Source organism: Branchiostoma belcheri, unplaced genomic scaffold (assembly GCF_001625305.1).
Source record: "Branchiostoma belcheri isolate BF01 breed outbred unplaced genomic scaffold, Haploidv18h27 scaffold1, whole genome shotgun sequence".
NCBI classification, from domain to species: Eukaryota; Metazoa; Chordata; class Leptocardii; order Amphioxiformes; family Branchiostomatidae; genus Branchiostoma; species Branchiostoma belcheri.
The window spans coordinates 6,063,459-6,078,324 of NW_017802379.1; the positions used below are offsets into that span (position 1 = coordinate 6,063,459).

Here is a 14,866-nt window from a genome sequence, read left to right on the forward strand (position 1 = left end):
TCTGTTTACTGCAATGCAACAAGCTTTCAAGGGCTCAGTCCTTGTGACTTTTTTATATGTACATCAATATAACAATGTATTCACTGTACATTCTCAGATTTCGCACAGTCACCTAAAACAGGCAAGAATTACAAGTCTTCACACTTAAGCCTATTTTTTTTACTTCAGCTTTGATAATATGATGCTCTTCCTGAAGAGCATTAGGGGCATGCACTAATCCTGCATATAGATGTTCTTCCATCCTTCAAATTCATACAATTGACAGCTACATTTAGGTATCACTTTTCAAATGATGTCAAGTTTTGTATCAATAAAATGATACAGAGTAAGGTCTGATAAATTTCATTACAAAAATAATCACTTGCAGATTTTCCCTGACCACTCTATGTCTCCGAGTCAATAGTCTACCAATTGCTGCAGATATACATGACTTACAAAAATAATCTACCAAGATTCACACAACGATGAATCATAAAGACGTCTGCACACGTGGGTTGTGTGGGTTCTTTCCCTGTTTCTGTATCTTGAAGGAGAAGTCTACAGTCTGATACCCCTGTGTGGTGATGCTGAGGGATATGACGTCCACGTGGGGACCCATGAACTTGAACAGAGTGTCCTCACGGATACCTCCGCTAGACTCCACCAGAATGTGGGGGAACTTGTCTTTTATCACCCTGGCTGCAGGATGCAGGGCCTGTGAAAGAACAAAATTACATCTGAAAACTTGCCAAAAATACCAGAGCTTGAACATGAAGAAATATAGCAAAACTCAACACACATATTTGGATACCCATGTGAATAGATTTTGTCCTTGACTGAACCTGCAAAATTCCTAGTGCGGCCAAATGAATACATTCAAGAAATACAATCCACGATCATTCATTGATTACTAGATAAATGCAAGTGTGAAGCTATGTTATGACTCTACAACTGATTGAATTCACACAAAACATGGAAAATATTGAGTCATTCTCTAAGTAAGATATTTGATTTATAGCTAAAAATACCAACAGATTTAAATCCATAGCTAAATATATCAACAGATTTAAAAATCTGTACCTAAAAAAGTACCTACAGCTTTAAATTTGTAGCTAATAAATACCAGCTTGATACCAATGGTGGATTGTTATACACATGTATTGACATTGTGTACTACGCATTACATGCAATACAATTCTACTTGTTGTTGTAATGTTGTTTTCCAACATATATATCAATACTGTAAGAATGGTCCTCTCCTTGGTGCTGAATGTGTAGTCTGTAGAACACAGTAAACAGTGTGTTGACTCCTCACCTGTGGCTCAAAGTTGTCCAGCATGACCACGTCTGCTCCAGCTGCTGCAGCCTCCAGGGCCTCCTCCACTGACCGACACTCCACCTCGATCTTAGTACAGAACCCGCCAACTCTCTTAGCATCTTTCACTGCCTGGAAACAACATGTTGGGGGAGAAGAAATGACTTGTTACATTATCAACCGAATACAAAGCAAAGCTGCTATGTTTTCTACTAAAGCTAGGGGGCACTGCATGCCAGTGTCTCTGGACTACTACTAATATTCCATTGTTGATGTTACATAACGTTACATGTCTTTAACACTCTTTCACTGCCTGGTAAGAACATGTTTAAGGAGAAGAAATGACTCCCTACATGTGATACACACAAGACTGCAGTACTGTCTACTAAGGCTAGGTGGCACTGCATGACAGTACCCTTGGACTACTTGTATTCCATTGAATATGTTTGGGTAGATCAAACCAATCTCAGAACAGAATAATCCAACTCTTAGCATCTCTCAGTTTCACGGCCTGGAAGCAACATGTTTGAGAAGAAATGATGGGCTTCTTATATACACAAAACACAACAAGACTGTTGTACTGTCTACTAAAGCTAGATGGCACTGCGTGACAGTACCCTTTGAGACAGTGCCCTTTGACCATTCTATCTGTTACTTTGAAATGTTAGGGTAGAATTAAAATAGAACATTATTGCAGAACCTACCTGAGTGATGTTCCCTGCTGACCAGATATGATTATCCTTCAGCATGATCATGGAGGACAGGTCGTATCTGTGCGTGGAGATTCCCCCAACGAGTAACGCGTACTTCTCCACCAGACGGAAGCCCGGCGTGGTCTTCCTCGTCCCCGACACCTCCCCGTGCCAGTCCGTATTTTGTGCGATGTCCGACATGCGTCTGGCCTGGGTGGCGATACCGCTGGCACGGGTGATACAGTTCAGCGCCACTCTCTCACCGAGCAGAAGGTGCCTCACCTGGAAGATAAAAATACACTAACATTATTGTCAAGATTTTGGAGACTGTAACTACTAGTATAATTTTTCTTCTTCTTCTTCATTGATTCTTAGTCATTACTGGGTTTATTATCAGATTGTGCATGAATTAATAACAGGTGTCTGGGACATATCAACATATGGAAAGAAAATGGTAAGCATATTATGAACAGAAGAAACATACCTTCCCAGATACTATTGCTACTGTGATGGGTTCACTGACAGGCTCTAGCAGTGTTCCTTCTGGCACCTGAAAAACACATTTAGATTTTTAAACGCAGTCCTGTTAATGTTATAGCATATAATGTTAGATGTCCATCAAAATGATATAACTTGTTGTGTGTGTGTGTGTGTGTGTGTGTGTGTTATACAATGTAGTTACTAGTTATATAGATACTAGTAGAGACAACTGTAGCGCCACCTGCCAGTCCACGGTGCAGTTCAGCTCCTCGAAGATGGCATTGAAGAATGGCACTCCCGCCAGTACCCCGGCAGACTTACACAGCAACACCGCCGACTCCTTTCTCTCTCCTACTACAAACCCGCCATAGTCAAAACTCGGCGTGTCCTCCTCTAACCAACGTCGTACCAGCTTCTTCACCGTCACGGGGTGAATGAGATGCGCCAGGACCAGCTCTGCGTCCTCGCTATCTCTAGACATCATCACAACTTTGGAATTCCGCGAGAAAGACATCGAGAAATGTTTATAATTCGTGAAAACATTAAAGTAACTTTACCACATGCAAGTTGACCTCGTCATGTAGCACCTGTAGCAGACGACCCTGAGCATCTACTTCCGGGTCAGCAATTTAGAAAGATTTTACACAAAACACGAAATTTTTTGGTCAGCTGATAGTTGAAATCTCGTTATATTTCTTAATCGTGAAATAGTAGGGGTATACAATAGAAGAATTTTCCGTATATAGGACAATTGTCTCTCAAATACGAAACTATGTCACCGGAAGTGGTGACATTGACACAAAACAAAGATGGCGGCCGTGCGCTAATTTTTTGGTCCGAGTGTCGCAGTTTGTTGCTTTCTGAGTAGAAAACGTTGGAGAAAGGGACTCCTATGTACGTCTCTCTCGTCGTCCTGCGTCTTGAGGTTGTAGAGGATCATTCCCTACCTTCAATATATTACAAAGGTATGTATGTGACTGTAAAATCCTTTGAGACCATTACTTCGCAGCTCCAAATTATTTGTCCCAAATTATGACTGGTCAAAATGTATATCGGTACAGAAGACATGAAATTCAAACGCATCTACTGTTTAGGCTGAATAGAATTTCGTAAAAGTCATTTGTATATGAAGCACGTGCAAAAAAAAACGCCCGAAGCAAGACATTGATTTAAGTAGTAAAACTTTATTACATTCACAGTAGTACAGAAATTGTGTCATCATAATGGAATTGGTATTAAATAAAGCACGTTCCTTTGTTGTTGTTGTTTTAATAATGAGTCACATAAAATATTGAGCAACAGCAGACACGTTTTTTGGAGGAAATGATGTTTTCTTGGTCTCAGCAAAGTAATTTTTTCATCCCCTGTCCAGCTCCATTGTTTGAAACAATGGCTAGCACAGTTGAGTTTTCAAATCAAGAGGAGCAGGAGGATGGATCATCACAAAGGAAAGATGCAGAGTGTCAAACAAAGGATGGTCCTGATGATGGACAGTCACCTCATCCAGGGGGACAGCAGGAGCAGGAGGATCATGGGAAGGGAGGAGAGGATCATGGGAATGTAGTAACAGATCCAGATTATAGAAATGAAAACCTCAAAGAAAGTTTAGATGATAAAGAACTTGAATTAGTCATGCAAGCTGGAGAAAAGAAAGTTGAGCTCACAGAGAGAAGAGATGACTCACAGTCACCCAGCAAGCATGTCCAAAATGTCCGCGGGCTACGGACTCCCACTGAAGTCACCATAGAAACATACAAGCCAGATAAACAAAAAGGCAAGTCATCTGTTTATTATTATATTTCCGAACCTACAATCAGTTGTCACTGTCACACAACAACACTTTGTAAGTAAAGTTCATGTATGTCAGGTGCTCAAGAGCTTTTAAAACAAGTTTCATTTCTTTGTATAAGTACTAGTAGATGTAGTTCCAACTATAATTTAGATGATTTTAATCACTAATGTGTTTACATATCCAAATTCTTACTGGGTGAAGTTTTTTTATTCCATTTTAGGAGATGTAGAAGAGACAGAGCTGGACTTGGAGGTGAGACTTGCCAACATTTCTGTCACCCACCAGTCCGATGTGGGGGAGGGGGTGAGCGACCCAGCAGCACTCGTCCCAAAACTCCAACAGGCATCCCGTTTACATCAGGCAACCCTTGTGTGGAGGTCACTAAAGGGATCATGCACCTCTTCAAGTCAAGGTAGCCATGGAAAACCATCATACTTCATCTCAATACAGGAGGGCTGGTATACCTTACCTTACAGTGTGTCAGATTCTTAACTTAAAGAAAACTTTCTTAAAGAAAAGTTCCTTCTGTGTTTTCTTGTTTCTGCAACCAACACCAAGTAGTTAAAACTCAGAAAAACAATTCATTACTTCTTAACCAGAAAATAGTAGAAAACAGTAGACTCTGTGGTACTGTAAGTTTTTTTAAGTCACCAACAAAATTACACCTGCAGTGACATTACATGCTGCAAGGGGGACCAAACTAGCATGATTTTGCAGCTTTCCAAGGGCTATGTGCAGTAAAATTCTATCATCCTCATCACAAACTCACACACAAATAGACCTGATTACATAACCCCATTGGCAGAGGTTATAGATCATGTGAAGTTGACAGAACCTACATCCTGCCGTGATCTACATGTGGTGATGTCTCTGTCCCCCAGTGAGCTGACCCCGTGTGATGATGAGATCCCGCGGAGTGAGATGATCTGTATCCTGAACACGCCCTGCTCCATGCTGTCCTGTGACCTGCTCAAGTTCATGTCCCCCGTCAGAGACAGGGTGGAGTACATGCGCATCATCCGGGGCTCACAACCCAACCACTACATGGTGCTGCTCAAGTTCCACAGCCAGGTAATATACATTTTAAAATCAATATACATGTAATGTTAGTTAGGGTACACAGTACACTTAATTTTATGGATGACATATTGATTTTCGCCTGTTCTCAGAAAAAAAGGATAGTACCCAGGCTACAGAATGTCTATGACTCAAGAACCAGTACATACATACAGTTTTGAGTCATGAATTCCGTAAAAGGCCAGCATGTGCCAGTTTGTATACATCATTACCACAAATTTATGATACCACCTTTGTATTCCTATAGTTTAGCGGCATTATTATTTTTAGCCAGAATACATTCCCCTGCAGGCACTGGTTTAGGTGGTCTCAGATGATGTCATCCAAGTCAGTGTGGCCTTAGTGACCACAACTGTCTTGACTGGTCAGTTGTAATCTTTTGTGGTCATTTGCTCTTACAATGAGCCCATCTATTTGACCCAACATGTCACTGTATGTGTAAGCTGTGTACTGACATGTACTGTTGTGTTGCTGTATTCAGGAGTATGCTGACGAGTTTTATAAGAACTACAATGGGATGAACTACAGTAGTCTGGAGGAGTCAGTGTGCCACCTGGTGTATGTCGCAAGAGTGGAGGCCATGAAAGCTGAACAGGTAAAGTAGCCATCATTTACAACTAAGAGTTATTTCTCATACATGTACATGTATATGTACTTGTTCAAAACACCTGTAACACAACAAACAAACAAAGCAAAACAAACAAGACTTGAATTCACACTGTTGGCATTTGTTCATTCATTTCCTGATACAGGGTGGGTATATGCCAGAAGCAGGGATGACAGAACTACCTATCTGCCACATCTGCTTGGAGAGAATGGTAAGGCAACAGCATTACTATTATGTCATGTCAATATCTTTTTCCCAAAATGACGTTTCTTCTTTGGGAAACTACTTGCATGTAGTAGTATTACCGTAGTATTTCATGTTTTTTTTAGTTTTTGAAATATTTCTATCACTTAACTGCACACTAACTACCGGTAGTGATTTATGTTACTGAAATGAAAATGAAGACAGTGTGTTGAGAAGTCGAAATTGAACTCCTGTACATTTATTTTTTCAGGATGAGTCTGTAGATGGGATCCTGACTGTCCTATGTAATCACTCCTTCCACATGCCCTGTCTAGAACAGTGGGAGGACACAACGTAAGGAACCAATAGTTATTCTAACTCTAGCATGAATTGGTATAGAGTAATCCAATATGCATTGTATTTTATTAGCAAAACATTGTTCCCTGACCGTTAACATTAGATTATTATAGTAAGATGACGCTGTTTATTACATTGTCCGGCACAGTATATGTGAAGGTTCACAGTTTTCTTTACTGTGCAGTACAGAACTGCAGTCAGTTTTCTGACCCATGCCATTTGATGTGGTCCTTCCTGCTACCATACATGTAGGTGTCCAGTGTGCAGATATGTCCAGTGCCCAGAGCCAGTGGCTGATAACAAATGTTTCCAGTGTGACAGCATTGAGGTTTGTAACTCATTTACAAGTACATGTAGAACACAACAGCAAACATAGCATGGAATAAATATTTCACATGAAACAGCTTGTAAGAAGTTTTATGTTAGAGATTGATACACATAAAAGATGAGGTTCAATATTTAGTTTATAATATGTAGAACACATGCCTTTCCACCTCAAATTTTGCATCCATTTTGGTGAAAACTTATATCTATCTCCCCCAGAGCCTGTGGATCTGCCTGGTGTGCGGCCATGTTGGGTGTGGTCGTTACCAGAAGGCTCATGCCTACGAACATTTCAAGGAGTCTCAGCACACCTTCTCTATGCAGCTGGGAAACCAGAGGGTCTGGGACTATGCAGGAGGTAGGAGAAACTTCTCCTGATAGTAACAATGTTGGTTTATGGCATCTATTCTGATGAAAGGAAAGTGATCTCAATCCAGTTTTAGCTTAATGAAGAGCTACCATAATCTCCCACTGGTTGTGATAGAGAAGGCAGATGATATGAACAGAATTTACAGGTACCCCTAGCTCTTTTTGACAAGCACAATTAATATTGGACCATGGCTTAACAGCCCAGCCTAAGGACTCCAGAGGCAGGGTTGCTAACCACTGCACTACGTACAAAATGTATGCTACTACAAGAAATTTGTCAAATTATGAGTAATTTTTTTTCAGATAACTGGGTCCACAGAATTGTGCAGAGCAAGGGGGATGGTAAACTGGTAGAGTGGGACTGTCCTGGCTTCAACAACGGAGAAACAGATGAGAAACTAGACTCCATGCAACTGGAGGTAACAACAATTTTACTATTTTTAATATTTTATAGCATACTTTAGTCTAGGAGGTAGTCTATTGAGGTGCAATCTTTTGTAGCCAATTCTAGAGCTAAAAATTGGTCACAAACTCATTTTTAAAAAATAAAGGTTTGTGATTGGTTGATCCAATGTTCCAGTACACCTACCTGCTGACCAATCAGCTGGATAATCAGAGGAGATACTGGGAAGACAAGATCGCACGGGTGGAACAGAACGCCATCGAAGAGGTACATTGTACTGTAACAGACACTTCAACAACTTCCTGAAATTTGAATTATCGAGGAATTAAGCAAAACATAGGAAAAGCCATTACAAGTATTGTAGAATAGGAAAAGTGTACTAAGTGAACTGTCATCCTGTCTTTAACTTTTGGAAGGTGAATTTATGTTTAACCTTCTCCTTGCTGTGGGAGATTTTTTTGCTAAGGTGTTAATTTGCAGTTGAATCTTACATGAAGCTTTTGTGTGTGTATTTGCCATCAGACTTCTGCCATGGAGGCTCGGTTTAAGAAGACCCTGGAGAAGTGTGAGGAATTGGAACAGAAACTGTCAGACGCACAGAAGGAGAGGCAGGGGCAGGATAAGAGATGTCAACAGGTTAGAACTGGATTCACTGGATCTACTGTGAGCAGAATGTATCATGAATCATAGAAGAACATGTAGAGTAAACTACATTTTGCACTACAAGTTGTACAAGGCATCTAATGGAGGGATATTGGTATGTGTAAATATAAGAAGTAGGTAATTGGGATCTTAATGTGGTTGACTATTCCATAACCTTCCTTGTAGAAATCTTTCTTTAACACCCTAATCTTTGTTCATCTTATCAACAGTTGTTGGGCAAAGTACTAAAGCTGTCCAAGGATCTGAAAGAAGAAAAAGAGGTCAGTTTTAGTAGTCACCTGTTATCCCAATCCTTCCACAGATGTGGTAAATGTCAATAGACACAAACAAAAAAGAAATAAAGTGGTAATGATACAAGCCAACATTTTATTGATGCTGAAGAAGAGTGATGGATGTCACTAAAAATGTCTGGAAGTAATCTTGGTAATTTATCCAATAGTAGAGTTAGAATTGTCTATGTGTATTGTTTACCTGGATGTCTAACCTTCATCACTTTAACTCTCTTTTATTTTCTGTTCCAGTTGAACACATGTTTATCACAGAACCAGCAACAGTGGCAAACCAGATATGACCAGCTGGAAGCCAAGATGACGACAGAGATGGAGACCAAATCCAAGGTCAGGAGTAGAGCCAGTCAGTTTTCTGTTATTATAAGATTCATAGAGCAACAAAATTAAATCAATGAGTTTGTTTCGCATGCTACTAACAATTGCTCATCTCCAAATCTGTAAGTGTAACATTCAACATATTCAAAATAGGTTGAATGGTGATATTGAGTAAAAGAGAACTTCCTTGCAAATCATTAAATTTTTTCAGTTTTGTAAAATTGAAAAAGAAAGTACGTGTTATTTTTTGCCAGCTTGCTTCATTAAATGCAAGTGCTTCGAGATTCTTGTGTTTGATAAACTGGATGGTTTGCTCTCACAGGAAGTGAATGAGTTGAAGGAACAGGTCCGAGACCTGATGTTCTTTCTGGAGGCCAAACAGACCATAAGCGAGGTGCCTGAAGACCAGCGGCAGGAGATCGCAGAGGGGCAGATCGTGATGGGAGCAACAGCGGCGCCCCCTGGTGCGGGGAGGGGGCATCGCGCTCGGCGAGGGAAAAAGAGATAGTACATACATGTATCTCTTCACAGAAAATAAAGCTTACTGCGTGCTGGTCCGTTGGCTTGTTGTGGTCATGATGGCACTCTGCTGCTTGGCATACTACTTTCCAGCCATGCCTGTCAAACGCAACTGCCTGGGCCTCAGTAATGGTCAAGGATTGCTGCATTCAAATCATGCATTTTAAGCCATGTAAATCTGAATGTCTTGGAGTTGGCAGGACCATGACTGAACACTGCTGATGGCTTTCAGATGCCACGTTTCATTAGAGGAGCCTAGAATGTCTAACCTGCCTATGAAATTTAAACAGATGCCTTTAGAGACAATTCTTCACATGCCTATGCTGTCTCAACTTTAGCAAAACTGTTGCTACGTGTACATAAACTATTTATTGTTAACAGATTATCTACTCCAAAGTAACGACCATGATACGGGGAATGCATTTGGGATTTTAAGGGTGCAATATACTATTAAGTAATAATAGTGAAGAAGCAGATTGTTTTGTATGATAGCTGCAAGCTTTAGGGTCCTCCTGCACTTTTTTACTGCACTGCATAACAAGAAATGAAGATTCTGCATTATATGAATAAGACTGAAACCGCATTTCTTCTTTAGTCAGAAACAAGTTTTCACCAATCTTCCACACATGTATATTTGTGTTGAACTCAAATTTACAGAACAATACAACAGAATAAAGCTGCTTAAAAGATCTTTGGGCTCTGGCTGCTTTTATTCGCATCCATTCTTCAGCTGTCTCAGTTACTTAAGGCCTTCTGCATGCATATTTCCATATCTGCTGGATATTTGGCTAGCAGGTACGCAGAACATATACATGTAGAAGGCATATGGTATCTGCTCAACGTTGCATAAAAAGGCGGCCATACGATTCCCCTTAAACAAATATCTTAGTAATACTTTTGTGAGTTCTGACTCAAACGGTGGTTTCCTTCTCCACAAACTGAAGATCTATCTCATGACGACATTCTGTAAGTTTCTGTTCCAGTTCCTCAGGTGTCGGTCTGGCCGACGGCTCCTGCCGCCAACACGACCTCATGACGTCATACAGCCTGTTCGGACATCCCCGCGGCTTCAGCAGACGCATTCCCCTCCTCAGGAACTCTACTAAGTTCGGATAGGTGAGCCGGACCATCTCCTGATAGCTGGGCTCCTCTCCAAACGCCGCGATCTCCCACAGCAGCACGCCGAACGACCACGTGTCAGACTCGCACGTGAAATGACGATATTTCAGTGACTCCAGAGCCATCCACTTCAGAGGCAACAACTCCTCAGCGTCCGTCTTCACAGAAGCCGCGTGCGAAATGGTGCTGTACACGTCACGGGCCAGGCCGAAGTCAGTCAGTTTAGCGACGTCATCTCCACTGATGAGAACGTTCCGAGCGGCCACGTCACCGTGAGCGATAGGAAGGCGTCGGAGCTCCTCCAGGGCACGTGAGATGTGGACAGCATAGCGTAGAACGTCGCTAAGGAGAAGAACGCGACCCAAGCGTCGACGTTCGGTTTGTTGCTTCAATCGTTTAAGAAGTTGCAAAAGATCACCATTGGCATATTCCAGGAGAACACCTTTTGGCGTGGACTTCGTGATGACCCCAAAAAGCCGGACAATGTTGGAGGCTCCGTTATTGTGTTCCCGGTTTTCATGAACAGCTATGAGTGCGGAAACTTCCCGACAGAATGCTTGGTAGCACAGTTTGTCCTCCGCACGCACGGACTTCACAGCTACAGTCACGTAAGCGTTGTCAATGAGGAGATGGCCCTTTCTGATATGTGCAAACGTACCGAGCCCAATCAGCTGACCTAGAGTCAGATCCTTGGACTTCCTTTCCCATCGGTTGAGCCAGTCGGGCTGCAGACTATCTGCTAAGTTTACTTCCATACTGGTCAGTTCGAGTAGAGCCTGAGCCTCCTCCAAGTCGTCATTTCGTTTTACCCGAGTAGTCCTTTTCCACATACAGAGCCCCATTAATGCTGCGGAGACAAGCAGAACCAGTAAAAGGGGTACAGAGACTTGCAGTGGTAGCATGGATGTGTCGGTATGGATTACGTCACACCACTGCCCAGTCCAAGGCGACTCGCAGGTGCAACTTCCATCCACGTGGTGACATGTGGCGTTGTTCTTACAAGAACACAGATGCCGACACTCCTCTCCGTACCGACCCCTTGGGCATGGCATATCACAGTGTTCGCCAAACCATCCCTCTCTGCAGTTGCAACGACCGGTTATATGGTCAGAAGAACGCATTCTGACATTGGCATTCACTGCTACAGTCTTGTCCAAACGTGCCACGTTGGCACTTAGACAGGCACATTGTCCCTGTCCACCCCGGTGGACAGACACAGCCGGCCCACCGGTCACAGCTGACACCTGCTGGACAGTCGCAGTCGTCTTCGCACAATCCGCCCGTCTTCCAAGCAGGACAGGTGACTGCTTGAAGCTCGTAACTTGCGAGAAAGACCCGTTTGTCTTCTGTAACTACAGTACAGGTGTAGGTGCCATTGTGTTGGGATCGGATACTTTCTATTCTTACCTGATCTTCTGGAGTCCTCTGTAGCCACTTTTTGGTTCCATTTGGAAACCTCCACATCATCCTTTCGACGGCTAGATTGAAAGCTCTGCATTCCAATGTCAACGAACCCTTGATGTGAATCTGTCGCGAGTTGCTAGGAGTCGCGATGATGGCAACTGTACTGTGAGGTATGTCACAGACGACACCTTGCCATCCAGGCTGACACTTACAGGCCCCGTTGAACGCATGGCAACGGGCGCCGTTTTCACAGCCACAGTGTTTTTCACATACCATGCCATATTTGTTCAGCGGACATCCTTTGGCTTTAACGTCGAACCTCAGTATAATAAATCGGGTGACCTCGTACTGTTGATCATGATTTCTCATTGGTAAAGATAATGTTAGGTTTAGCAGTTTGCAGTTCAAATGGTACTTTTCGCTGTCTTCTTGAGGTTTGAATATACTTAACGAACCTGCAATGTCAAATTGTTTGGTAAGGTAGTCAAAATTTGAACCCACGTCACTTGCGAAATCACAATCAGCACTCCCGTCAGCGTTTAGTACTGTGAGCTCAAAGACTGCTGCATCGTCGGACGAGGAGAAACATTGGAGACATTTGAAACCTGACCCACGTAACTCTCTAGCTGCGGCGATGTCTAGTTTATGCCTTGCAGATGCTGCAAACTGCACGCGACAGTCGCTACCGGCGTGGTAAAATACGGAATGATATAATCCAGGTATACGTACAGCATATGGAGTCTGACTTGTGATGGAAATAAGTCCACTGTGCTTTTCCATTATTTCAGCCGTACTTGTCACATCAAAAAGAAGACTGCCCGACTTCCCCCCAATCTGCACGGGTGTTTCGCACGTGTCGTTGTAAACAGGCGGGTATCCTTCCACCTCCTGGACTTGTATATCCACGCGTCGCTCTTCTACCTTTCCGACCGGCCGAGTGACATTGACCCTAAGGTTGTACATCGGACTGACGTCATAATCTAACGGCCGTGCAACTGTGATCCTACAGGTGGTTATCATGAACCGGCCGTGCTCGTCTCCCTCCACAATCTCACACTGAACGTCGTCTTCGCCCATCTGAGAGGTGGTTAGGACGCTGGTGACGTTTCTTCCGATAGCGGCATTTTCTGGGACTGTGGCATAGAGCGGAGTTGTTGAACAAGCGACGTTGGAGAGCGCCAAGAACGCAACGAGACTGAATAAGCTCTTGAATGTTTGCATCTTGAAAGTGGTGACAGGGGTTGACTGCTGAGTTTTCATCACACACATTTATAGCTGGCTTTCTTTAGCAGAAACCTGACAAAGTCATGACCTTTCGTATGATGTTGAATTACGTTATCACGACTAGTCAACGAAGTCACCTCATTTGCATAATTAAAAAGAAGAGGAAGCATTTGATGTGGTGGAATATCCCCTTTTTTCGTACAGTAGTTTAAACATTGTCGTGAATGTATGGCAAGTAAATATAGGGCGTGATCTAAAGATAGAAAGATGACAAAGTAGAAGGCGCATACCACAATTGCTTGCTAATATATAGCTCTCGTATCCACATGTAAGATGGTAAAATGGAGAAACTCTCCTGATAGAGTCGACTAGACCAATCATAACTGTTTGTCAAGCGTTGGGGGAATTACCCTAACTCCCAGTTTCTTACCGTACTATATAAGTCTACGGTATAATTTTCGTTTTATGAAGATTAGACTTTAAAAAATTATAATTAATGTCATAAAAAAAGTATTTGATTTGCAAGAGGTTTGTTTATCCAGAGTCCTTGCCTGTTCAGCAGGTAACTTGGAGTACGTTTCACCAAGTCATGCAGCAACCTCAATAGGTCTCTAGAATGTGCGTCAATTGGCTTAGATTAAGACGCTATCAGGAAAGTTGCTCCATTTTACCAACTTACACGTTGATTGCAATATAGTACCAAGCAATTGTGGTATGTCTTGTGGTTTTCATCTTTCTATCTTTAGACGTCCACGTTACGTACAATATTTCACGACCATTTATAATTTACTAGTATTAAACAACGGAGCGAAAAGAGGATGTTTGACCACATCAAATGCTTCCTCTTTATGAATTAGGAAAATGCGCGAGGGGATTTCTTTGACTAGTCGTGATAATTTAATTCAATTCAATATCCAAACGAAGGTTGTGACTTTGTCACGTTTCTGCGACACAGCTATAGCCGTGTGTGGTTCAAGCTCAGCAGTCGTCCCGTGACCAGATCCAAGATGCAAACATTCAAGAACTTATTCAGTCTCGTTACGTTCATGGCGCTGTTCAGCGTCGCTTGTTCAACAACTCCGCTCTATGCCACAGTCCCAGAAAATGCCGCTATCGGAAGAAACGTCACCAGCGTCCTCACCACCTCTCAGATGGGTGAAGACGACGTTCAGTGTGAGATTGTGGAGGGAGACGAGCACGGTCGGTTCATCATAACCGCCTGTAGGATCACAGTTGCACGGCCGTTAGATTATGACGTCAGTCCGATGTACAACCTTAGGGTCAATGTCACTCGGCCGGTCGGAAAGGTAGAAGAGCGACGCGTGGATATACAAGTCCAGGAGGTGGAAGGATACCCACCTGTTTACAACGACACGTGCGAAATGCCAGTACTTATTGGGGGAAAGTCTGGCAGTCCGATTTTCGATGTGACAAGTACGGTTGAGATGATGGAGAAAGACAGAGGAGTTCTTTCCACCGAAGTTCAGATTCCGGAATCTCTACTTAAATTAGCTATATATATAGGTGAATCAATATTTTATCACGCCAGCAGCGATTGTCGTGTGCAGTTTGCAGGAACTGCCATAGATAAAAGAGGCTTCGCTGCAATTAGAGGAAAATGTATCCAATGTTTCTCCTCGCCCGACGATGCTGCAGTCTTGGAGCTCGCAGTTCTAAACACTGACGGGAGTGCTGAATGTGATTTTGCAAGTGACGTGGGCTCGAATTTTGACTATCTGACCACACGGTTTGAC

At 42.7% G+C, this 14,866-nt stretch overlaps 4 protein-coding genes across 4 annotated transcripts in view; 2 read left to right on the forward strand and 2 right to left on the reverse strand.

Moving 5' to 3' along the window:
* Positions 1 to 209: 209 nt before the first annotated feature.
* Positions 210 to 3,425, reverse strand: LOC109467427 (nicotinate-nucleotide pyrophosphorylase [carboxylating]-like). Its single transcript, XM_019765403.1, has 5 exons — positions 2,708 to 3,425; positions 2,471 to 2,536; positions 1,999 to 2,268; positions 1,295 to 1,426; positions 210 to 694 (listed from the first exon to the last, which is right to left on the reverse strand). Exons 1-5 carry the CDS (start codon positions 2,978 to 2,980, stop codon positions 470 to 472), a joined length of 966 nt encoding a protein of 321 aa, XP_019620962.1. The 5' UTR covers positions 2,981 to 3,425; the 3' UTR covers positions 210 to 469.
* Positions 3,426 to 4,098: 673 nt separating this feature from the next.
* LOC109467535 (BRCA1-associated protein-like) lies at positions 4,099 to 10,055 on the forward strand. Its single transcript, XM_019765590.1, is given in 15 exon segments — positions 4,099 to 4,240; positions 4,479 to 4,559; positions 4,562 to 4,670; positions 5,140 to 5,329; positions 5,817 to 5,930; positions 6,088 to 6,153; positions 6,397 to 6,479; positions 6,735 to 6,810; positions 7,026 to 7,164; positions 7,479 to 7,594; positions 7,756 to 7,845; positions 8,101 to 8,214; positions 8,451 to 8,501; positions 8,763 to 8,858; positions 9,169 to 10,055. Coding segments are annotated over 15 exon segments (1,653 nt in total). The 3' UTR covers positions 9,355 to 10,055.
* A 221-nt stretch (positions 10,056 to 10,276) lies between these two features.
* On the reverse strand, positions 10,277 to 13,109 carry LOC109467632 (high affinity nerve growth factor receptor-like). The gene is made up of 3 exons (XM_019765705.1): positions 12,837 to 13,109; positions 11,892 to 11,896; positions 10,277 to 11,123 (listed from the first exon to the last, which is right to left on the reverse strand). The coding sequence occupies exons 1-3, from the start codon at positions 13,107 to 13,109 to the stop codon at positions 10,277 to 10,279; spliced, it is 1,125 nt and encodes a 374-aa protein (XP_019621264.1).
* A 1,049-nt stretch (positions 13,110 to 14,158) lies between these two features.
* Positions 14,159 to 14,866, forward strand: part of LOC109467725 (tyrosine-protein kinase SYK-like) — a 9,644-nt gene continuing 8,936 nt past the window's right edge. Inside the window, exon 1 of the mRNA XM_019765813.1 lies at positions 14,159 to 14,355. Within this exon, the coding sequence (XP_019621372.1) occupies positions 14,159 to 14,355 (197 nt within the window). The remainder of the gene's footprint in view (positions 14,356 to 14,866) is intronic.